The 24,346-nt window shown below is 42.8% G+C and overlaps 2 protein-coding genes across 4 annotated transcripts in view; one reads left to right on the top strand and one right to left on the bottom strand.

Moving 5' to 3' along the window:
• LOC135941088 (cell adhesion molecule 2-like) overlaps positions 1-24,346 on the bottom strand; it is a 140,582-nt gene that overhangs the window by 100,134 nt on the left and 16,102 nt on the right. For 2 of the 3 annotated variants that reach the window (XM_065486370.1, XM_065486362.1), the window contains exon 2: positions 10,825-10,884. The exons of the other annotated variant lie outside the window; for it this stretch is intronic. In XM_065486370.1, the coding sequence (XP_065342442.1) occupies positions 10,825-10,884 (60 nt within the window). The remainder of the gene's footprint in view (positions 1-10,824; positions 10,885-24,346) is intronic. 3 annotated transcript variants of the gene reach the window in all.
• On the top strand, positions 19,137-21,382 carry LOC135948458 (transmembrane protease serine 9-like). Its single transcript, XM_065497751.1, has 9 exons — positions 19,137-19,224; positions 19,285-19,546; positions 19,604-19,778; positions 19,834-20,187; positions 20,292-20,468; positions 20,517-20,632; positions 20,691-20,849; positions 20,911-21,061; positions 21,116-21,382. The coding sequence occupies exons 1-9, from the start codon at positions 19,175-19,177 to the stop codon at positions 21,337-21,339; spliced, it is 1,668 nt and encodes a 555-aa protein (XP_065353823.1). The 5' UTR covers positions 19,137-19,174; the 3' UTR covers positions 21,340-21,382.

A 24,346-nucleotide genomic window follows, 5' to 3' on the forward strand; every position in this document is an offset into this window, starting at 1 on the left:
TGAGGTTGGAAATTTTGGGAAATAAAAAAAAACTGGCGAGCTAAGCTGCTTTTCAGCGTATAGCGATGAAAAAATCATGCTAAAAAAGACTGCCTTAATGGCATTTAAAAAAAAATTAAACAAAAGGTGACGTTCAACTGACGACATTTGACTTTGTGACAGCTGGACAGTGAAGATTTAAAAGGTCGCACACTCTTGCCGTTGTTGTGAAACTTTTCTGGACGCGGACTGGCAAATTACGAATTAGGACACAGCGCGAAAAGTGCTCTTTTGGCCGCTGTCCTCAATTAACTTAGCGGGCAAATGAGCAGCAGTCGAGCGAGTTTCAGAGGGCCCCATTGTCAGCAAGGGCACAAAGGCGAGCGCGCGGCGAACAATTGGTGGCCATTCACTCAAAACACAGACAGCGCGAGCAGTCTCTGAATTATGCGTGCCATTATTAAAAGACAAACAAAACAGACGGCGGCGGCGGCAAAATCTCGGCTGCGCCGCCACCGCCGCCACTGCGACAGCTTTACAATAAAAACAAAAGGCACACAAAATTGTGCACAAGATGCCACTCGGCCAAATTATTTCTCCAGGCTGTGCTGTGCACGGCAATTTGCTCTTGTTAGAGTACGTTAACGAGGATGAATGCCGCAACGGACAGGCATCATCCGTTCCCCTTGCACCCTGAGCTGCAATTAGCCTGATGGCGCTTAAAATTGTTGCAAGGTTTATGCTAGGATGGAGTTGAAGAGAAGAATTTTTATGAAAATGATACTGTGCTGTATGAATTTTCTGAAATTGCTTGAAATGAATGCTGCAAGAAAATATTTCCTCTTTTCGCCGTGCAAATTTTGATCATGAGAGTGGAAGTGCGTCTTTTGAAAAAGGTGTATAAAATTGCGTTATTAGAAAAAGGTAAAAATATCCGAGAAAGAGTAGCCAGCAGGATGAGCTGCTTTTTGCGAAGGATGTCTGCCGCGGCAACAGAAAAAGTGAAAATTGGTCGCCTGCTTTCCTTTTGATCTCGCTCAGCTTTTCTTCTTTCTCTCCGCCAAAGACTCGCTTCTTTCTGCTGCCGTAGCATTAAAATTATTAATAATTCATTTGCAATGCAGAAAAAGAGGCAGCGTGGCGCACCGGAGACAAATCAGCTCGGCGCAAGATGAATATTTCAGCACCGTAAATCAAGGCTCGCGCTCGCGATCGATGAATTATGTGTGCAGCCTGCTCCACACCACTCTCGCAATATTCTTCCTCAATTTTTTCGCCGACCCGGCTCTTTCCATAGGGGGGAACACACACGACACAGAGTGTAAAATTACGTATTTACGCTTGAAACGGTCCCTCTCCGGGTAAAAATTTGAGCTTGCGTAGTCAACTTAGCACTGAATTTGCGAAGATTTGCGAGTAAAAGTTTCAGCCTCTCGAACGGCACTACATTCACCTTTGCAGGTACTTGCTTTATGGCGGAGCTCGCCGCTAAAAACTAACCTTGCTTTGCGAGTGGCAATAAACTTGGCGAGGAGATCGAGGCTACGTCAGCCCCCGGTTGCTGCGGCCGACGGCAACCACCCTCCTCCGAAACTTTCCTCGCTGTCTTCTCCACGATAAATAGCACCGCAAAAAACTGCATGCGTAAAAATTAAATTAACATTCACAGCCCTTACCCCCTGGTGGGTCGAGAGCGCGCGCTCTTTTATTGGAAAATTTGGCTTAATGAAGCAGTTAAACGAGCACAGGGAGCACGCACAGTGGTTTCGGCCAAAGTTTGTGCAATGTGTCTTGATTATTTCGCTACGCTTGTTGCCACGGAAATAAACTGAAATTGCTGGTGCTCCGTGGATATTGGCTTAGCCCGTTTACAGAAGCTCAAAATGAAAGGGTCACGCGGGAAAGGCATTACCGCCAGGAAGGCACTAGATGTGTAAAATAATTTGCTTCAATCTGGGTCTTGTTCAAAGAACGATCCACATGCAAATGGTCAAAACCAAAAAAAACTGTTGCCAGTAAGTATGTTCAAATGTAAACCAGTTGAAAGTATACCGCAACATCTGAATGATTAGGTTAGATTTTTCAAGAGTCTTAGAAAAGCTTTACAGAAAATTTGCGAAAAGCCTTTTTACATTAACCTGAACTGCAGTATCCAAAAAATTAGGAGAAAGCGGAAAAAACTATAAATTTCCCAAGGGAGCAATTGAATTTTTGAGAAAATCGGCTCAACATTTTGCATACTAATCAAGAATTGTTACCCTTCTGTGAAACCTTGATTTAATTAATTAATGATTTTATTAAACGCAGATATGCGTGCAACACTTTTAAATTTACACAATCCGTCAATTTTTACATATTTTTTATGCTTCCATGATTTGTTTCAGAATTTAGCTGGAATTTAGAGGAATTTTTCAACGAAATTCGAACAAATTTTGATAGATCGCGCCGAGAGGAATGGAAATCAAGCGAAAATTTTGAAATTTATCTGTTCCTCGATCCTGTTGCTAAATTTCACAAACAATAAACTCAATGAACTTCTTGCTGTGGTCAAAATGTTCTTGATAGTTGGGCTGTATAGCTCTACTAAAAAGTTAAAATGTCTAATTTTTGTGTGACACCAGTTGCAGCCGCAATCCAATAACGTCCATATTTTCCTACACTCATAGCAAATTCCATTCTATCGAGTGTTCATATCCTGAACTTCATTCGTTATTGCAAGTCATCCTGCAGGCTCCATTGAAAGCAAATTCAGGATTCTTTGCTGTTTTCCGTTCATTTTTCTTGAAATTAGACGTCCGCGCGAGTCTCAATTTTTCACATCCTGAAGCCAGCTCTTTCGTTTCGTCGGTCGGAAAGCCCAAAGGCAGGCAGGCAGCAGCCGCATTCAATATTATCTCAGGCTGACAGTGAAATATGGGTTTTCAATAATAACATGCACAACACCTGCTAAATTCGTTTACATTTTCCCCGCATACGCGCGTGTGTACGGCTTTCGCCGATATCTCGTTGCAGGCAAGCCATCTCATATTCAAAAGCCGGCGCCATCCCATATTTTACACAATAAACTCGCTCTAGCGCGCTGCCGGTGCACCTTCGGGAAGACCGAGTCATTCAATTCAGTAGAGCCGATCGGCTGCTGCGAATTTTTTATTTATTTATTTATTTATTTGCACTCTGCTGGAGCGAGCGCGCGCGTGTGTGAGTATGGAAATGCTGCGCGCGAGGTGAAGAGCGACCGGTGCCATATTTTACTTTTTCTCACCGAGCGACGTGTTGCATAAAACATGCTGTTTGCTGCATTCAGTTTGATCAAATAAGCAATTCGCCACTTATTCCAACACCCTCTGGCCTCCATTCTTGATCGAGTGCGTTTTGTGTGTGCATTTTCTGCAGAGAGCAAACTTTATTTCCGCCTGGCTGAGCGCCAAACCTGCGGAAAATCGATTTGAATGTGACACCGCCATTACACGGAAACAATTATACGCAGTACATGAATGGGAACGTGATTTCGGACAGAGAGAAAGAGAACTGGGTCTGTTTCGCAACTAAAAACAGTGCGAAATTTTCTGCCCAGCTCGAGGGCGAACGAGAACGTGAAGGTGCGGATGAAAGTTTCACCGGCACAGAATGTCTTTTGGCGAGCGAGGGAGTGGGTGCTGGAAAAAGGCAAACAAGCGATATTTTATTTACATTAATCTGCACGCGCCGAGTCTGAAATTCAGTGAGCCATCGCGCGCGCCTCAGTCAGCGCCGAGGCGGCAACTCTTTGCTCTCCGCATCCAATATTTATAGAATAACACATGAGAGCTGCACGCCCGCTCGTCCTGTGGCCTTTCCAGCTAGCCCAGGAATCTCGGTTCCGCTCCGCAAAAACGGGAGAGTGCCAAATGAGCACACAACTTCGCTTCATATGCGAATTCCTCGTGGAAAATTATTGCGGCTTAAATTTCATCTTCTTGCATCCGAAATTAAATCACGTCCTTCTCTAAGTCCTAAAAAAGCCTTGCTAATTTCTCTAATACTTCGGCGTAGATGTGAATTTGCTGTAGATAATATTTTATCACTCTTTCGAGAAATGTACAGGGAGCGGATGTATTTTAGAAATTAGTAAAAAGAGACGCAAAGAAGAAAAACTGTTCATTACAGCAAAAGCACATGCTTACAAGGCTCTGAACGCATCTCGCTCCCCAACAAAATGATTATTAAGCACAGGAATAAAACTTTCAAGAACGCATAGCTGCGATTGAGAGGAAAAATTGCAGTTGTAAGCGACAGCAGAATAATTCTATGCATAGCGTGTCTGTGTGCATCCAAGTGAAACTGATCGTTGAAACAGGAGCACTGTGTGAGTACGAGTAATAATTCCTCGGGCCGCGCAGAGTGATTGATCTCTGACTGGTCACGTGACACAAATCGAGTTTCATTATCGACCAGACGGCAAGATAGAAACGAGGAAATCCAATTACAATGCTAGCGCAGTAGTAGATATTTTTGATGATTAGCTAGTGCAGCCGTCGAGAGCATTTCCTCCCTTTTCTTTCTGTTAACTCAAGATGCGCCCGCTGGTTGTGTTGCAGAGTGATTCATTTATTCATCGGAGCGACTCAAAAGAATATAATAGAAACAAGTCTGCATACTGATTGTGTTGAATTCAGATTTGATTCAGCCTCTCGTTTTCATTACAGGGTCGCAAAAACAACTGTCACGAGCAGTCCTTTTTCATGCACATTATTCAGAAGGTATTGATTTCTCGCACAACAACTTTTAACGTATTAAACTGAAGAAAAGGCTAGCAATCCGTCGGCGGCGAGGAAGAAATCAAGAAAGTTGAGCTGCTGGAGGAAACAAACTGCGCCGCGCATTCTTGATTGCTTCATTTCTCTCGCTTTGATGTTGCGAGAGCGAGTGAAAAATTTCATGACACTGCGCATAAAATAAACAAATTTTGACAGATATAATTTATGCACGAGAACGAACACATGCGCGCCATATATTTCTCCACTTGCAAATGGGAAATGTATATCTTTTGTGCGCGCGTGTGTTTTAAACTTGTGCCGCGCGCGCGTTTCTTCTTCCGCCACACGGCGGCAGCCATCTCCCATGAGAAATTATGAATAACCCGGCAGTCCGTCAAAGGAAAAAACAAAAATATAAATTACCTCTTTCTTGCACTCACTCCTTTATTCATCTTCTCGCCGGAAAGAGCAGAGAGGAAAAAGAAGAAGCACGCACCCGCAAACATGAACCTACTCATATTTCCATGTCAAATTTTTAATAAAAATAAAGTATGGTGCCGCTTCTCGCTGCAAGCGGGGTGAAGAATGTGCCTAATATTATTTAACCGCTCTATTTAAGGGGCAATATATTAATTCGTCTCGGCGAAAACAGTTCGCGTGCTACATATTTCCAACCGCACATGCGTTTTCCGGCCCTGGCAAACTTTTCGCCACGCCACGAGCAATGATGTAATATTAAAGACCGCCGCTGGTTGCGCCAGCCGCGCGCATTTTTATCGCTTTTCTGCGCTCGGCCTTTACTTTGCTTGCTTTCCGTGCCGTGTTTGCCTGTTCTGAATTCTCCATTTTATCATTCCTGTCATGCCGAATGGCTTCGAATGGAATAATTAATTCTCTAGTTTGAATATAACTAGGGATTTGAAGTTGACATTCACTTTGGATTAATCTTGACGGCCTCTATGATTGCCCCTAGGTACGTATGTATTGATATGAAATAATTACAAGTGGAGTGTTAGCTAACAGTAATAATGCTCAAACTTATTTAAAAAGGAAAATTCCACATGGGGTGAATTGCACTTCTCGTTTGGAGGAAATGCTAATTCTCGACGAAAAAGCCAAAGCAGCATGTTACCACATGAAAATTTGGCACTTTCTTGTTTTAGTGCATCTTATCATCTCCGAAAAACAATTATTGATAACAGTTGTTGCCCACTTGTGACTGCAAATAAGCCTCTTTGGTGTAGTGTACGTTGAAAAGTATGAAATACAGGCGCGATGGAGACGTCGAGGGAGAAACGGCCGCCGCCCTCTTATTCATTTTACAACTGGCGAACAAGCGGGGAGAGAGAAAGAAAGATAAATATCCAAATTAAAGTGTCAAGAGGCAGGTACAGGGAAATTTTGTCTTGGCACACAAAAGCCCATTTCCTCGGTGCGGCAGTGTTTCCAGTTTGGGCCAGCTTTATTGAAAATATAAATCAAGCAATTTAAAAAGGTAATAAAATTTGAATATCAGATAAGGCTCATGTTCATTCGTCCTTTTCGGTGAGCGCAAGATAATGTCTATATTTCCGTTGATGCACTGTATCGTAATTGAGCCACTTGCCATGAAAAATAATTCGATGGCGTGATTACGACAGTTTATAAAAGGAGGAAAGCGCGAGTGAAAACGGGAAAATCTGTAATTACCGAGCTGCCACCGTAAATTCAGGTCACTCTTGACACTAAATTATGCGCCCGGCCAACAAAACAAAGAGCAATTTAGCGCTGATTGCATCTGAAAAATCATCAAATCCCGGCTTTGAATATTTCGTGGTGGATATAAAAATATCCCGTAGCGGTTTTATCACAACTTTCATTCTATATGCGCGACCGAAATCATACTTGATATGTTTTTATTGAAAATATAACACGCGACACACAAGAGCTGTTTGTTTGTACTGGAAAAGTGTCATTTTTCATTCTTCTGTGGTTTCAAAAGCGACACACAAATAATAATGATTTCAAACTCTTCTCGCAGAGTCTTTTTCCTCAAAGTTTCTCCCGTAAGTGCACGCTTTATAAAACACGAGATTTGAGTTTGCGATAGTGCCGCGCGTGCACACACACACACATACACACGAACGAGCAGGGCTGCCTGCCGTCGGGCAAGAAAACGCAAAGTGCCCTCTGCCGTTTCCGTGCGGCACCCCCTGCACGACACCCTTTCTTCCGTGGAACTAATTTGCCCTCGGAGGACACTTTTTAAACAGCGCCAACACAAATTCCACCGGGCCCACCGGTTCTGCGTAAAAAATCTACTACAGTATGTAGCCGCACGCACGAATTTCCAGAGAACAGAAATGAGACTGGGTGTTTGTGCGAAATAGCGGTGAAAATGCGGAATAGCTTAAGAGGTCTTGACAGCTTCGGAGTTGTGGGCAAACATAAAAAAGGAGTCCTGCTTCAGCTGGTTGCGAAACCAGGAGATGTTTGAGCATTTCGGGCATCTAAACTGGCTGCCCAATGTCAGAGATGACAAAAGGTGTTTGATTTGGAGATTTGTAATGCTCAAAAAGCTCAGCGGGCAGGTAGGAGGCGCCACCAGCTGGTTTTCGCACCTTTTTAGCGGTTTTCTGGCGTTTCAATGAAAGACTTCGGTGCGGGGAGGCGAAAAGAAGCACACATTGAGCCCCTAACAGGGCCACTTGGGACCTTGTGAGCTCATATCCAACGGGATGTGCTGAGCAGTGGTTCTTTAAAAAAGAAAGGAAACGAAACTAATTGTTTTCCTTCTTGCATAGATATGACAAAAGGGACAAAACGGTCTTGCGGTAGTTTGCGGTGGAGGTTTTGATAAACGAGAGCAGTCGGCTGGCATATCGTGCAAGTTTGTCTGTGTGCGCGAAAAAGGCTAATTTAGTCGGCCCCTTTTAAGCATTTAGTCGGCGGAAACAAAATTACACCCCGCGTGCACTTTGACATGCAAAAAAGAAAGAGTTGAGAAATTAGGAGCGGGCGGGCGCACATTAATTTCTCTCGTGCAGCCCCTTCCGCGCCGCTCTGTAGATGCAGTTATAATTAATTAAAATGCGAAGCGCTCTAGAGTGCAGCCGGAGGAAATTAGAAATTTTGTGTCTTGTCGGCTGGAGAGAAAAACTGCTCTGCAGAAAAAGGGTTCCTCGAGATGTTTAAGAAGGAAGTTAATTATTTAAAAAGATGCAACCCAAGACAAGTATATTTTACATTCTTAGCTGTTCCCTATTCGGAGCATGAACTTTATTTAAACTGAAAAGGTTAAAAAACTGTTTACCTGAAGAATTAAAAAACTGCATAATTAAGCAAATTAGAGCTGCATGGCAAATTTAATGAAAAAAATGCAACAAGTCTCGTATCGTTAGCTTTGGCAGCGTGAAATAAATTCTCTATGCTTTGCCACCGCCATAATGCTTTTTCGCGCTCACATTAACAATGAAACAATCAGCGCAGGAAAAAGCAAACGGGGCCGTCCAAGTGAATTGTTTGTCTGCGACATTAGCGAGTCCAACGAGGCAATAATGATCGAGGGTGAGCACTTGGCCCATGAATATTTATGGTCACTGCTGCTAAACGACGCAAATAACAAACGCTCGCGCGCCCAATAGGACTCCGCGAAACCCGAGAACCAATGCATTTGCGTTTGTGAAAATGGTTATCGTTGGCAGGCGCACGCAATGGAGAGATTCAAAAATTTTCACACAGTACTGCGACGCACGGTTTAATTAAAAACGTAATTGCCAGTGGCGTGAGGTTCGGATCCCCGCTCAAACGCAAACACGGTTTGTATCCAATCGACAGATAAATTTTGCGTGACTCAATTTCGAGTCGAAACCTAAATTGAAAATGCGGTGTCCATCCGTTCCGCAAACATCATGATCGAGTCCAAATTAAATTAAAAAAAGCTGGCTGTCAATTTCAACGTGAACGAATCGTATGAAAAATACGTGCATTACGTGCATTAAAACAAAGTGTTTATTCACCAGTTAAAAACAGATGGACTAACATGAGACAAAGAAGTTGTTCAACAAAGGATTCTGAAATTCTCTTTGAGGATGTTTCATGGCCATGCAAGAATATAGCTATTTTTTAGCTCCACTTCTCACTGGATCCAAAAATATCGGTGAAATGCTAATTAGCCTAATTAAAATGGACACATTGAACGGATTGAAAAGGCATTAGAATCGCACCCTCGGTTTGAGCAACGGAAGCATTAACCAGCATGTGTACACAAACCAAATCCGATTCATCGAGCACATTAATTCCAACGAGTGCACTAAACATTTGCGAGAGCGGCAGACGAAATCGATTCGGACCAACACAGCTGATTGACACACTATGCATGCACACACTGGCGGGGTGTTTCGCATTTGAAACGGCTAAGACTCATGTGTGCAGCCGGCAAAATAGGCTTAAGCACATTTTCCAGCTCATAACGACGGTAATGGCGGCCGCAACACACAGAAAGGCCTCGTAAAATATAAACAGCGTCGGAGAACTATAATTTTTACGACCAAAACACACCAAGCAAAGCGCACTACGTATGCACATAAATAAAAAGGTGCACACAAACACAATTTAACGACGCCATTTTTTATGCTTTATTATATTCAACACCACATCTGGCGATGAGTGACGTGCGTGCTACATTTTCCTCCAAAATCCCGCCCAAGAAAATTGAGTTTCGGTGATGCCGATCCGAGATTTGCATGTTTATAGAAATATAGCATGATATAGTTTGGAACTTTTCCACGTTTGAAAAACGTCATTGAGGGAAAAATCTTACCAATTGTTCGTTTTGCATGAAAAGTACGTCATTTTGTATTTCAATTGAGCATTGAGTGACAATTCAGGTTAGTCAAAGTCTGCTTTGATATTTTGTATTTAGGCTTAAAACAAATCCTCTGTTTTTCATTGTGAAATGAAGGCTGATTTACTTTGAGTAATAATAATAATCTCTTTTTTTAGAGACCATTGCAATTTCACCGAAAAATAAACGGGTTTACTTACACGGAGGTAGCTGCAGTTAATTCAACTCAAAACAACAGCATTTTCCTGTGATTTCCAAGCAAGTTAAGAGCTTGTAAGCACGGCCTCGAGCTTCATTGTTGCATTACGTAAAAATGCGGTGCCCACACACGAGTTCCCTGGACGCAAAAACACGCCGAGCGAGTTCACAAGGTTGGAAATAAAAATCACTTGCGTAGAAAATTCTCATTACGCTAGGCAAAGGTTTATTTAAATTAGCATCCTTTAAGCTTATGCGTTTTTTGAACCTGCTGGACCGAATTCGATTCTGCGAGTTTCGCAAGGGACTAAACATGCGTCATATAAATCATATGCGCGGGGTGAGTGAGGTGGAATGCATGCCAGCTTTGGTGTAGGTATACAAGCTTTCAACTTTTTTAATATGCACGCGCTGCCAGGATTTTTAAACTGCGGGCGTCGTAAAAGCGGAAAATCCACGCGAGCGAGTGAGCGGCGGGCCAGCGATAAGGCCGCTGCACTTTGATTGCATAAATCGCACAAAGTGGACGTGTGATAATCAGCCAGGTTATTGATGCACTTTTGATGTGATTAAACGAACGGGCGCGGCACAAAAGCAGCGAGAGAGACACACATAGAGCTTTTTAATCTGGCAGCGCGGATTAAAATCCGCACGCTGCAAAGGTTCGCGTCGCGCTCGCACGCGACTTTTCATCTCGCTCGAATATTATTGCTGCTGCTGCTACTACTCTCGTTGTGTTTTTAATTTTTTTTCTCTCTTTGCATGCCAGAAAATATGCGGGTGAGCAAAAAATATGCGCATATTTTGTCGCTGGCTTTTGTGCCACCGGATGGCATAGGAGCGAATGAATATGCACACCGAATGCGGATATTTTTTCGATGCTGCGCGCGTGTATTACACAAATTTATGTGTGCGTGTAAATCTACATTCTCTCCGGGCTTAAGCCGATTCCAACAACAACATTTTGGTCGCGCAGATTGTGGAATTTTCCAAACGCATTGTTCAAAATTATGATTCGAAAGGAGGCGCAACTGGCTGGTGCGAGTGCCCCAGACACCGCTGTGTTTATTTGCAGTCACTCCTCACCTGAATCATCCACACGTCGCTTCAGGAGCTCTGAAGCGCAAATTTCTTTGCTCAACGTACCTGGAACACACGATGAATCTCATGAGAAAATCAATTAAAACGTGGCGCGGGAAGAGCAGAGCAGGTGAAGGGAGCGACAGCTCGACGAATGAAAGAGGAAAAGGGAGCGGAAAAGCGAATGGCAGATCCATTTAATAAAGTTAAAATAATACTAGAGAGAGTCTGACAGCAGGGAGAAGACGCTTGCCATCAACGAGAATTGACATAATAACGTAGCGGCACTGAAAGGGATGCGAGTTAATTTAAAGGTAAAATTTATTTGATCCATTTCTTTAAACTAAAATGTGCGAATTTCATTTCCATCCCCACTACGGGTCCTAATTTAGAATTTGGAATTTGTGGTGGCGACAGGGCAAAGTGACATGCTGCAAATCAAACCTGTTTAGCATAATCCGTGTGCTGCGGAATCGAGGGAGAGCAGCAGCGGCTGGATTTTAATTTTGCACTCAGCGCGAAGCTGCGAGAGAGAGAGAGAGAGAGAGACCATTTGCGGAATGAAGGCGAAATGCCCCCATTAGCGCAATGGCGCGCTTGAATTTATTTGCTGCTCGTCCCGGCGGTGGCGGCGAATTTGTTAATAATTAACAATTCGGCGCGGGTTTTAATTAGAGCAGCGTGGTGCGGCTGGGCCGTTGAAAGCCCTCTACCAAATTTAATAATCAGACAACACTCGTTTAATAAATCGAGCCCGATCATCACCCACCAACACCAAATGGCACTTGCAGCTCGTTATTTTGCGGTCAATAATATGTAAGCGCGCGCCAAAGGGCGTCACTCTCCAATTTTGCTTTTGTTTCAATTTCCTAATTCTGCCTGACCGATGTTTGCAAATAATGATGTGAGCAGTGTTCAAATTATCCAAACAACAGTTAATTAACAATTTTTACTTCAGCGGACACGGACGAACCAGAGAGAGGGTATTTTTTTCGCTGCAAATGTTTCTACTAATTGGTAGGTTGTTCATTTAAACAAATTGAAGTAATTGAATTTGGCAATCAAATTGATTAATTTAGATGCTATATAGCAGATGGATTCATTTCATACACCATTCCGAATCAGTCAAATGATAACAGAGGAGGAATAAAATTTTGCTTGGAACCAGAGCAACTTAAGTTTTTGACGGTAAATTGTTACCCAGGTCATTCCAGTGCATCCTAACTGAACGCACCACTTGAAAATTTGTGCAGATTTTAAAAGGAACTGAAACTAATTGAAATCAAACTGTTTAATATTTTAACGGCACCAATTAGTTGTGTTGGCTGCGAGGAACGAGAGCGTTTTGCAACCGTTTGGAGGGTGCAGATATGCAAAGAGTCGGTCTGGTGCGAAACGAAGGCTAAGCGGTCGGAAGCTAGACCCGAAATATGCAAATTGCATGCTGCTAACGAGGTAAATAGAGTGCCGTAAGAAATTAAGCCCGCTCACGGACTGAATTACGGCCCATAGATACTGGCCAAACAAACATTAACTCTGGAGCCGCCGCAAGATGCCCCGAGTACGTACATACAAAATCGCGCGCGAGCCAGATAATTCTGAAACAAGCTCTCGTACTGCGCTGAATAAGTTGTTGGTCGCTCGCTCGCTCGCTCGGTTGGTCGCTTTGTGTTTATTTGGAGGAATTTCATTGCAAAAGTCATGCGAGCCGTGCGCACTGTGTGTGGCTGGCGACCGGCCCTTTTCCTTTGTCTGGCTATCTATCTACCAGCCGCTCGTAAAACTTTTAGGCATCCAATACTAAACTCGGTGCCAGTGTATCATCTCCATTTGTTTTTGTAGTGCTTTCTAAATTCACTTCTGCAAATTCTTGCTAACTCTCACCGCATGAATAAAAGCTGTGAAATTCGGATTATACAACTCGAAATACCATTCCCACGCAGAACAACAGTCTCATGACATTAATATGGAGAAACAAGTCTAAGTTTTCGACCAAAATTGCTAGAAAAACGGTTCTAGTCTATGCTCAGTTTTCTTAGGATGTTTGCCAGGAGAGCGCAGCCTTTTCTCACGTGATTTTTTAATGAATTGCTATAGTATTTGACAAAATGTGAGAATAAACAGTAATTAAGTTGACTATAATATTAATTAATGATTTTTTATCTTTGGCTCAACGTTTTTACACCTTGCTCTGTCCTGAACGAACGTGCCTAGTAGTAGATATTGGACTGAACTGATAACAACAAGAGCATGCTTGCTGGTTGGCAGCTTTTCGCGGTCAGCACCACTTTGGCAAAAAGCAGTCAGTTATTAATGATCCTGCACAACCGACGCAATTATTCGCAGAAAGAGTTTGCGCGCATGCAAATCAACATTTCAAGTGCGACGAAATAATTAATGCGCTATGGCCAGCCGCAAAGAGTAATTAATTTCCCGATCGCGCACTTCAAAGAGCCACTCTGCATGTTCTCGGCATTTATTATCGAATCGCGCATTCTGCTTCTGCAGTGAGCACCTTCCGCCGCGCCGAGAGTGCAGCTCTGAAGTTGCGTTTTGCGGCTGCACTGCTAAATGGGCGCGCGCAGATATTTGCTTACTAATTGCGATGGTTTAATCAAGGCTCGCCGCCGTTCAGCTCGAGGAATGTCGGATACGTGTGGAAAATCTGCAAATAGACGGTGATATTGCGGATTCTGCAGCTCTCGCGCTCTGTTTGTTTGTTTGTTTGCCACTGAGCTATGCAATTCGTGCTGCACACTTGACTGGATTTCTGCATCATTTTGAATTTAGTACGACCAAGTTGGGTCTGCACTGGCATGCAAATCGGCTGCCCGCTCTGCTAGAGAACATAGCAACTTAATTACACACTTCTTTTTGACCGTGCCGCACTCCGGTGCTCAAGGCTGATTTCAAATATTTACATGTGGATGTACAGCGTGAGCGTTACAAGAGTGTCGGGCTAATTGTAAGAAATGTTTGGGACAAAAAAGGAACTGCACCAATCTGCTCCGAGCTGTTTAAACTCGGAGACGGAAATATCAGTCTTTTCAAGAATTAGTGGGTATATAAGGAATGAATAGGGTGCTTGTGGAATTGATCTTCCTCGTCCGAAGCGATTTTTAATTAGAGCATGTGCGGAAGAGGTGGGTTCAGCCAAAAGTGAATGAGTTAACAAAAGAGTTTGCGTGCTCGGAGGCCTGATGTGTGTCACGTAGGCGTCAGTGAGAGTCAAATTCATTTTATAAATGTGACTCACCAGATATTTGCGATCGATTTTGTTTGGTACAGCCCATACACTTATATTTTTCTGTAAGTTCATGTCCTGTGGAATAGCTTTTCCGTAATTTAAAACAATAATACCATAATTAATAACAAACATTAATCTAACTCATATTGCTTCGATTTAATTTTGTTTAACATGGCATTATTGAGCCCCGAGTCAAAGAATTTACTACGGCTTTGAAAGATATCCTTTGTAAACACAAATTTTACACTTCCCAAGAGTATTTCTCTTTTGTCAAAAACTTATGATGTTGTTGTCGGGTTATTCTTTTTCTATTGTGTATTGTGTTTGTAATTTGCAATTAGATGGAATATGTTGTGAGAAGATCTTCACCTGAATGTATTACGATGCTAAAAGTCAAATAAATGAATTGAATTGAACGGAAAACTTGAATTTAAACAACTGTTGGGACGTTCTATTGTATATCATATTTGCAGGAGTTCTATGAAACGTTAAATCGATTTTCGCGCTAGAGTACAAGGAGAAATTATATTATTTAAGCAGCGCGGCGCTGCATAAAATGCACGACAGAGAATAATAAGAGAATGTGGAGAGCAGCATTTACTGTATGCACAACAATGCGAACGAAAAGCAAGCGGCTAGAGTGCGTGGCACAATTCAAATGCGAGATTTAAAAAGGGAGTCGGCGTTGCGCACGTGAATAATAAATTTTGGAAATACGCGCGAGGTCAAGCCGTACGCGAAATTGTGCTGCAGAGCTTATGAAAAATAAACGGCGACGGAATGATGGGGGTAGTTGCCGTCGGCGGCGGCGGCGGTAGCGGCAAAGGTGCGTATTCGGCGGCAGTTTGCACAGCATTATTCACGAGGAAAGAGGTAATTTAGCACCGCTGGCATATGATCTGCGCGGTCCTCCATCAAGATTACACGCACAGACGATTATCCTAGCCGTAATTTGTAACAGTCGGAGGCGTGCGAAAATTGCGGCGGCGGCGGGCCGATCCTCCGTCCTCGGCTCGCAAGTGCACCTACGCCGCGGCAAATGAGATATTTGTGTTTAGGATTTGCTCACACGCACGCCCTTCGCAGCAGCAAACTGCTGAACCATGAATCATGGGACCCACTACAGTAGAATGCACAAGAACGATGCCAGCCGGCTGGCCGGCCGATGTTTACGGCTTTATTTATACTCGCCTAGGATTAGCAGCAACCAGCAGCACGTGCTCCACCTCGAGAACGTGCGAATATGCGGCTTTCGGCTTTTTTCTGTTGTGGCCGCGATCGCAGTCACAGGTTGTACAAATGCACGCCTACATACGAGTGCAGACAAGCACGCAGAGTGGACCCGCGTCGCCGGTTGCAAAACGCACGTGTAGATGAAGTTTTTCGACGTGCACGTGATCGCACGGGTCATTACAGAACAGAGGGCGCAAAATTGCAATGACAGGTGCAGCAAAGCCCTCAATAGGGAAACAATAATATCCAACAACTATTCTGCTCTCTGAAAAATTTAATCACAATTCTACGTTTTTAATGCCTCTATCACGTGTGCATTAATCAATTTGAGATAAACATACATGTCTGTGAATTTTGAGTAGGGCTGTTAATTTTTTACAGTTTTATTCACCAAAAGAGTCAAATATTGTATACTGTTTTTTGGAGTATTTAAGCCAATGATAAATTATTGGGATTCGTATGAATTTAAAAAAAGGATGACAAAAAATATGGTTCTGGCTGTTCAATTGATCCAAAATTTGGTCTTGACAAAATTTATATTTCAAAGGAACGAGGTTAATATTTTATTTTTAAATAGGAAATAATATTGAAAAAGACTATTTTGATTTTACGAGCTCGCAACTGTGGACTCTTTACAGGCTATTTGATGGGGATTATTTCATTTGAAAATGTTCCCTCCGCCATTTTAAGCGTCGAAACATGATCTTTTGGATCATATCGAAATACGCAAAATACTAAGAATCTGTAAAATTCAGGCCCATCAAGCAATTCTCGTGTTTTGTGAAATATTCGGCTTACAGGAAGCAAAACACTAAAATATCACCATTTCGCTCCCACTTGACAGTTTTCCTGCACATCAAAGTAGCAATCAATGGGAAATTCTGTGTTTGCAAAGCGAAAAGAGGTAAATATTGGTGCTGAAATGAAAGGAGCATCCTCTTTAAGAGCATTACTTCTCTCTTTGCACGGCGGCAGCAGTTCGATTGCCAATATTGCAGAGCGCGCTTTTGATACGATCCGCCCGGCACGTGTATAATAGGATTTCCATGTAATAATCTAGACAAATGAGCACTTTTGTGCCATAAAATATTCATCTCTTTGTAGCAGCGTTTTTCAGACCCAGACATTGCTCGAATAAAACAGAGAGGTGCTCTCGGCGCAGGAAGAAGAATGGGATTACCAGCGGAATTTACTCTTCTCCCAGTTGCGACGATGCGTGCTTCGAGGGTTGCAAACAATGGCCCAGATAAATGCCTTTTTTCCAAGTAAAGAGCACTTTTCGGTTTGATATTTTCCAGTTTTAGCAGACAAAAGGTTTCAACTGATCGAAGGTGAATGACAGACTATTTTTAATTTATATTCGATCGATGTATATTTGAACTGAGACGGTTGCCGCCACCGCGCCTTTAGCAAATCTCATTTGAAATTCTCATCTGTCGTCTGGTGGCAGTAAAAAGTCTAACTTCCGCCCTCGTGCTGATCGTTTTTTCAATCTCGCCCGTCGATGGAAAATCGGAAGCCGAAATTGATTAACCATGCGGCTCATCTTTCTTCCCAACACACACACACAGTACGCGATGGTGGGGCGTAGTTTTAAGACTGGCCGATTATGCAGTCTGAGCACGCGGCCGGCGCTTTTCTTATTACAATCACGTCGGCTGCTGCATTTTTGAGAGAAACTCTGTGTACACCCAAGAGCACATAATTGTCGGAGTGAACGAGGCCGCAATTTAATCTAATGTTTAAAAGACCTACAACTTTATTAATATCCTGGGGAAATGAAAGAGTTGCGATTGGCACTTTGTCATTGATTATAAAAACACTGGGGGATGAGCAAACTACATCGATCGAGGATTTTTTCCCCCACTTTTCAGGTTCAACGGCCGCTGACAGAGCTGGAGAAAAGAGTTTAATTAATTTTTCAGTGAATTATGAAGAACAATTCTTGTCTGCTTATTGTAATATCGCTGAAGCTGAGCACCCTCGCTGGAATGTCTGGCTTTTGGAGTGCAAGAAACAGAGGGGCGCAGGAGAGGGTTGGTGGTGTAGTTGCCGGCATCTTTTATTCGTACGCGTTATTAGCTCGAGCGACGCTTAACAATTGCATTCCTGCAACCCTATCTCTTCCTTGTCGTTTGATTAAAACATTATCGTCTTAATTAGGAGTTATGAATTCATAACTGCCGACGCCGAGAGATACTTGGCGGGAGGGAGTGAGCGTACACGCGTTATTAGACACTAATTTATGGCCGCGCATTCATCTCGCAGGCTTAAAATAATAATAATAATAACGCGCCACCGCCAAGCTTTGTTATCCGCACGACGCGCTGGCAGAATTTTTAATCACCGCCTCGTTTTCTTCCCGTCTGCGCTTGCTTTTTTTCAAATCTAAATTAATTATAATTCTAGAATTTGTTTACATTACCACGGCACCGGTAGCACCACAAGTTTAATTTATTTTTTGAAAAGTTTCTGACTGAATGGAAAATGTAAGAAATGTTGCACAACATCAGGAGAAATGTTAATGAAGAGAATTTTCATCTAAGCCTCTTGGCTACGAAACGAGGTCAGTGTAATTTTCATATCGTTAACATCTCTCGCTGTATTAATCGATACTTCACTGTCCAGCGGTTAAAAAAGCTCTGCAACCGACGAGTATGTGTGTCTGAACTGCCGGCTCGTTTTTTTTCGGATGCAAGCAAGATACGACTTTTATAATGAAAATGTGAGATTGCTTTGTGCGCTTGTTTGAACATTAAACTATCAAAGTCAAACATTTGCCCCAGTTGGTTGTACAATTTATCTTGTTTGTCAAAGAGCGTCGTGCTGCCTCTCGAGCGCATTGAAATATTTATCGTGTTAAACTTGCACGCAAATTTGATTCTGTTTGCAAGGCTCGCTAAACAATCGAGACTCGACTTAATTTCAGAACTTAACAAAGCAGGGCATCATTTCACTGCTAGTATAAAGTTTTGAATCAAGCGCATTGTAGAGAGACAGCGTGCGCTCAGAAATTACTCTCAGCCTAATGACCCAGTAAAGCACACGGCGTCAGGGGCAAATATAAATTTACGGACACACAGAGATGTGCATTAGACGCCGCGTTGCAGTTGGCCGCTCGGCTCGGGTGGAGCCCATGTATATAGTTATATAATATGACTCACACAAACACACACACAGACGACGAGGCGTACACGTTATTAGCGTGTTGCTTGTTATTGCCTGATGACGATGATGATATTCATGCTTGAGGAGCTCTCGCAGCGAATGTGAGCTCACCTATCTGTCACGTTCGTCGCCAACGAAACTATCCTCCTTGTCCCGTGTTACGCTAACCACGCGGCTAGTGCGTGCGCACCCAGCGAACACACCTTTTTCAGGGAACATATATTGTGATTGCGCACGATAAAATTCCAAACTACTCAGCTTCGTGTTTTGAGTTAAATATGAGAGTATGTTGTGATGAAAAAATTAAAAATTTAAAACATCGTAAGCTTTTATTGATGTACACGGAACACGAGGTTTGAACATTTACAAATTTTTGCAAATGAAAAGCACAAATTTAATTGTTTTCTAGCTTTAGCAACAAATAAATTTATTATTTTTTCTTGAACTTTGATCAGCTAAAAATACAGCAATATCAATTCCACCCACCAGGATTATTCAGCATGCTTTCGAACGTCAGAGCCACAACCTGGAGCAAGGCATTTCACACCTGGCTAGGGGCCAGGCCAATCTAGGAAGCGAGATTTAGCATTCAACGCTAAATGATTCCCATGACCTTGTGAAAATGCTTGCTAGACCGCAGTGCGATATTGAACAACCTGACAAAATGTGTTGGGATTTCCAGAAAACCGGTTTCACGATTCAGCAATTATGGCTCCTCTCGGCTGCGGACGAAAGAATAATGACAACAAAAAACAGTGGTTAACCTTTGCTCCGCGAGGTGTGCTTGGTTTGGGATACCAAATATTATTTTTTTTCAGTAAGGTCGAGGCTGCCATGTGTTGCGCGTCTATGCGGTCAAGTCAAAAAATGGCTGGCCCCAGGATGCAGGCGCGGAAAGGAGGATGGATTCTGCTCATTTGTTTAATCAACTTCTTGACGAGCGCACAAGCTCTCCTCCAGTGCAATAGTTTCTTCACCCAGACCGGCAGATTGACAGGACTGATTAAGATCAGACCACCTTACAACAGCACCGTAATTAATGTTGATGCGGAATTCATCGTCAATGAAGTGATTCAAACGGTAATTGCAATCCAATATTTACCAATAGTTTCAGAATTAATTACCGCTTCAATTTAGAATTATTACGGGCTCATGAAATTGGCGGAGAATGACAACGGACTTGCAAGTAGATTGCGAAGCAACGATTTCAGGGACATCGTATACCAAGTTGAATTCCCGGAAATATCAAAGGCTCCGTACCTCAACAAGTTGATTGTGAACGACAAAACCCTGTGCGAAGTGCGGCAACAAGGTAAGAACGGTGTTGACATCAATGAAAAAATAAAACAAAAATTTCTCTTTTTCAGCACTCCGACCTTACTCGCGTTTTAATCTGCGTCACGAGTGGTTTACTTCTTTGCAGCTAGTATTGGACAATCTGTATGAAAACGGGCCTCAACAGTACCAAAATCCCTACACTCCTCCAGCAGTGCAGCCAGTTCGAACAGAAGCAGCATGTCCTCCGCCTCCGAGATGCAGCTGCCCTGCTCCAATCGTGTGTCCACGACCACAAAAGTGTCCCGAAGTACAATGTCCTCCAGCTCGTCTTTGTCCAGCACCAGCACCTCCTCCAAGATGTAGCTGTCCCGCCCCTACCAGCTGCCCTCAACCGCAAAAGTGCCAAGCCAGTGGAACAACTCTCACTAAAATCGAAAATGACGGTGCGTGGTTTTTGTATTATTTACACAAGAGTATTATTATTAATTTGAATTAGCATTATTCATTCTAAAATCCATATTTTCACTTACAATATTTTAATTTCCAGATAAATTTAAAAGATGCGGTGTTTCTCCCTCAAGGCTAGTTACGAACTTGATACACGGCGGCAAAGAAGTAGCAAAAGGCCAGTATCCGTGGGTAGCTGCAATTTTCCATACGAGCCAGATGGGAATAGAGTTCAAATGTTCAGGAACTCTAATTTCAGAAATTCATGTTGTGACAGGTAAGAATTGATTAACTGTTGGTTAAGAAAAGTATATTCTCCCTTCAGCGGGACATTGCGTTATCAACGAATACAAGGATGGCGTCAAAGGCGCTCAGGATGTATTCGTTTTCCTTAATAGGTACCAATTATTTGACTTCCACGACGAAGCAATAGCTCCAGAGGTACATATATTATTTGACGTCGTGAAACATCAATAATTGTTCTGTTTAATATCAACAGATTTCGAAAATAACGACTCACCCATATTACGATATGCAAGCTCAAGCCCCAGTCGCTGATTTAGCAATAATTAGATTCAAGCACAAGGTGACTTTTGGGCCGTTTGTTAAGCCGATCTGCTTGTGGAATCCGCAAAAGTCATTCCCAAGCACAGGAAAGGTACGAATGTATGTATTTTCATGCAAAATAACATAATAAAATCGATTATTGAAATTTATAGATCGTCGGCTGGGGATCTCACGATTATGGACCAGTTTCCAAACGGCCTAAAGAAGCAGAAGTGAATGTGATTGACAGCAATGCATGTGAAAAATACGAAGGTGTTGAAACTATACTGTCAAACCACACATTGTGTGCAATTTCAGTTCAAAGTATGAGAGCTTTCGTGTTGCACGATATTATCTTTAAAAAAAATGTGATGTCAGGTCGAACCGGTGGGAGCCCGTGCTATGGAGACAGTGGAGGCGGCCTCTACATCAAAGCCAACGGCGGGCTTTGGTACCTCCGAGGAGTGGTGAGCCAAACGCTGTTGAACAAAAAGAACAACTGCGACGAGACCAAGCCGTCCACGTATGCAGACATAAGCACTGTATTGCAATGGATAAAGGACGAAATTCGGCTTTCGGGAATATCTCTTCCGCTCGAATAAAACGTGAGGCAAACTCACTGAAATGAGGAAAAGGTAGTTTCCATCCGTCGCTGGACCGAATGCTTTATTTCAGCAAAGTAAACGCGCGCCTCTTTGGAACTTTGACGCGATATAATCAACGTGTGTGTGTGTCTGCCAACGTATGCAACCCGCAGGCTCCGAGTGGATTATCAGCTCGATAGAGAGCGCAACAACGCGCGCGGCTGGCTGTCTGTGTGTGTGTGTGTATGTGTGAGTGCGCCTCTTTATCAATCGACGTGTGGGCGACGGAGCAGATAGGGGCGGCGAGAAGAAATTTGCCACGCTCACTCAGCCCGCTCGGCCACTTTTTGCTGGAGTTGCGTTTTCATTGATTGCCTATATAACAGTCAGCACAAAAAGTACACTCCTTTCCCAACACGCCGGCCCCTTTTATTATTATTATTGTTACGTAGATATCGAAAGCGTTACTTTTGCAGAGCGCAAACACGGCAAGACGCCTGAGAAAGCAAGAATTTTCCGGCCCAGCCCGAACGCTATTATTTTCCTTTCTAGGCTAGACCAATGCCCGCGGGGATAAGTATGAGAATGCTGGCTGCACTCATGTTCGTTTTTGCGGATTACTCATAGTCTCTAAGCCGGGCCACTCGAGAAGCCCTAATTAGAAATAGGAGTAGTCTTTTGTGCAAGTGCAGTTTTACAGGAAAAGCTCTTGTACAACATGCAACTGGCACTCAAAGACGCCCGTGCAGCCAGCTAAAGTCTTGTACTCTAGTTTCAAGAGTCTAATTGGCCATTTGCTTTCAACGTAGAAGTTCAGTTCAGCTTGGTGCATACATATTTTTCTATTTTAGAATTCCTAGAGAAACTCGTAATTTATTTATCAAGAGATGCTGGCTGTGCAAGACGGCGTGAGTTGAAAACATCGAGCGATTTCCATTTAAATCCTCGAGCAGTATACTAGTGTGGCAATGAAGGGACACTCCAAGTTGAAGTTTGCTCTGCTTGACATGAATATTTCATAATCAGTTTCGGAGAAGAGAGTTGCCTTGGATTGATGACCAATTAAAGCGGCAAGGTGCCAAATTAATTATTTTTTTCTGGGAACGAAACGAAAACAGAAGGCGAAGAACTCCTGGGAAAGGAAGTGAGTGCATACCGTAATTAATTATCAATTTCGGACACGTTTCGATTAGAATGCGCGTGGTGTGTGGGTTGCGTCGGTGACACGCGGCACTACACGAAATTCGTGGTTGGCCAAGCTCTTCTTTTCACACGCATCCTCCTCATTAATAAGCCAGCTCCGGCGACACGCGCGTTTCCTCGCCTTTTAAAGACTTGCGCGCCAGACCTCACACTTGCCGAATCCAACACGTTTAGAGCAGGCCGACGCCAAACTCGGCAAATTGGCGTGAAACATCCTTTTACAGCCAGTCCCATAGAGGTGGCCGGCACTCGCAACGCTGCATGCAAATCGCTTATCGTGTGCCAAATCTAGAGTCGCTGGCCCTTCGTTGCATTTCATTTCCAGACACAAATACGCAGTGGATGAATAAGAAAATTGAATTACCACAGACATCTACTTCTTCTAGTGAATTTAACTTATTTTTTCCACTAAGTTTTTCGTTAAAAATCTGATTCGCTAAGGTTATTATGCTCTTAAATTTTATTTAATCCCAGGCATGCCTCTCTTTATACCTGTGGACTGTTGCAAATACGCGGCGAATAAAAATTTAGACCCCTTTCAGAAAAGTACATTACAGTTATGCAAATAGCAGCAACAGAGGCAGCTCGATGGTCTACATGATAAACTTGCTCGAAGGGCCCCGTGAAGGGTTGAAAGACTTGGGAGTTTTTGCTCGCTAGTAAACGACGTCGTTGCGCACAGCTAAATAATAACAATAAAATCGTAAAAAGTTTTCCATGCCTTGAATATTATATTTATGGTTCCCATAGCTCTGCTCGCGGCTGTGAAAAATAACACTACGAGTGCTCTCTGGCGCGCGCGAGAGCGGTGATTATCATAAAACGTTCTGGTTTAATTTCTCATAAGTGTTAATGGCTCGCACCAAAAGCACTCCATACATTTTGTTTAAATAACGCGCCGCATTCACGAGTGCCAGCCGCAACGTGCTATCTTTCCCTCTTCACGCCCATCCACACACGATTATTTTCAATCCGCGATCCTCGTGTTGAGCGAATTAAAAACTGGAAAATGCTGGCGAGGCAGAATCCGCGTCCAATAACGCCTTTGACGCTGCTTCAGCAGAAATTTCACAACTTTATCAGAGGCGCGAGTCGACTCTCATAACCGAGGATTATGAAGCGAAATAGAGTCGCAAAACTGGTCTATAGCCAAGAGACTTTTCCTTAAATGTTTCAGAATTTTATTTTAAGCGCAGAACACATCTACCAACTTTTGAAACACAATTTATTATTCCAAATTGGACACAATATATTGCGAAAGTTTCTGGATAAATTGCATTAAGGCTATTATTTGTAATTTTACACACTGGCACATGCTAGGAAAATCATTTTCAATAAGAGAAAAGAGTGAAAAATCCTATTTACCTTCTAAAAAAATGGGAAAAAGCTTAAAATTTCCCAGATTGCTGTTTAAATTTGCGGGAAAATTGGCTCAAACGTGTGCATGCTAACCAAGCTTTGTCTCCCTACTGTAAAACCACGATTTATTTAAAAAATTAGGGAATATTTATCCTCAAAATTCGCGCACCGTTGGATATAGATCATCGCGTCAAGAGTAATCGAAATCAACGAAAAATTCTGAATTAATTTTTTGATAAAGCAAAATCTAATATTTAACTAATCCTTGGTCCTGATTTCATTATTCTTGCTAAATTTCACAATGAACTACCACAATGTGAATTATTCTTAATTATTGTCCTGTAAAGCGCTACTTTACAAGATACAACCCGTTCTGACTGAGAATTAATGGCACAAAAATACTGACAATTAACTCAAAATTTCCCGCGAGAGCGGAAATTACTAAGAAAAAAATTACGATGTC

This window comes from Cloeon dipterum, chromosome 1 (assembly GCF_949628265.1).
Source record: "Cloeon dipterum chromosome 1, ieCloDipt1.1, whole genome shotgun sequence".
Lineage (NCBI taxonomy): Eukaryota > Metazoa > Arthropoda > Insecta > Ephemeroptera > Baetidae > Cloeon > Cloeon dipterum.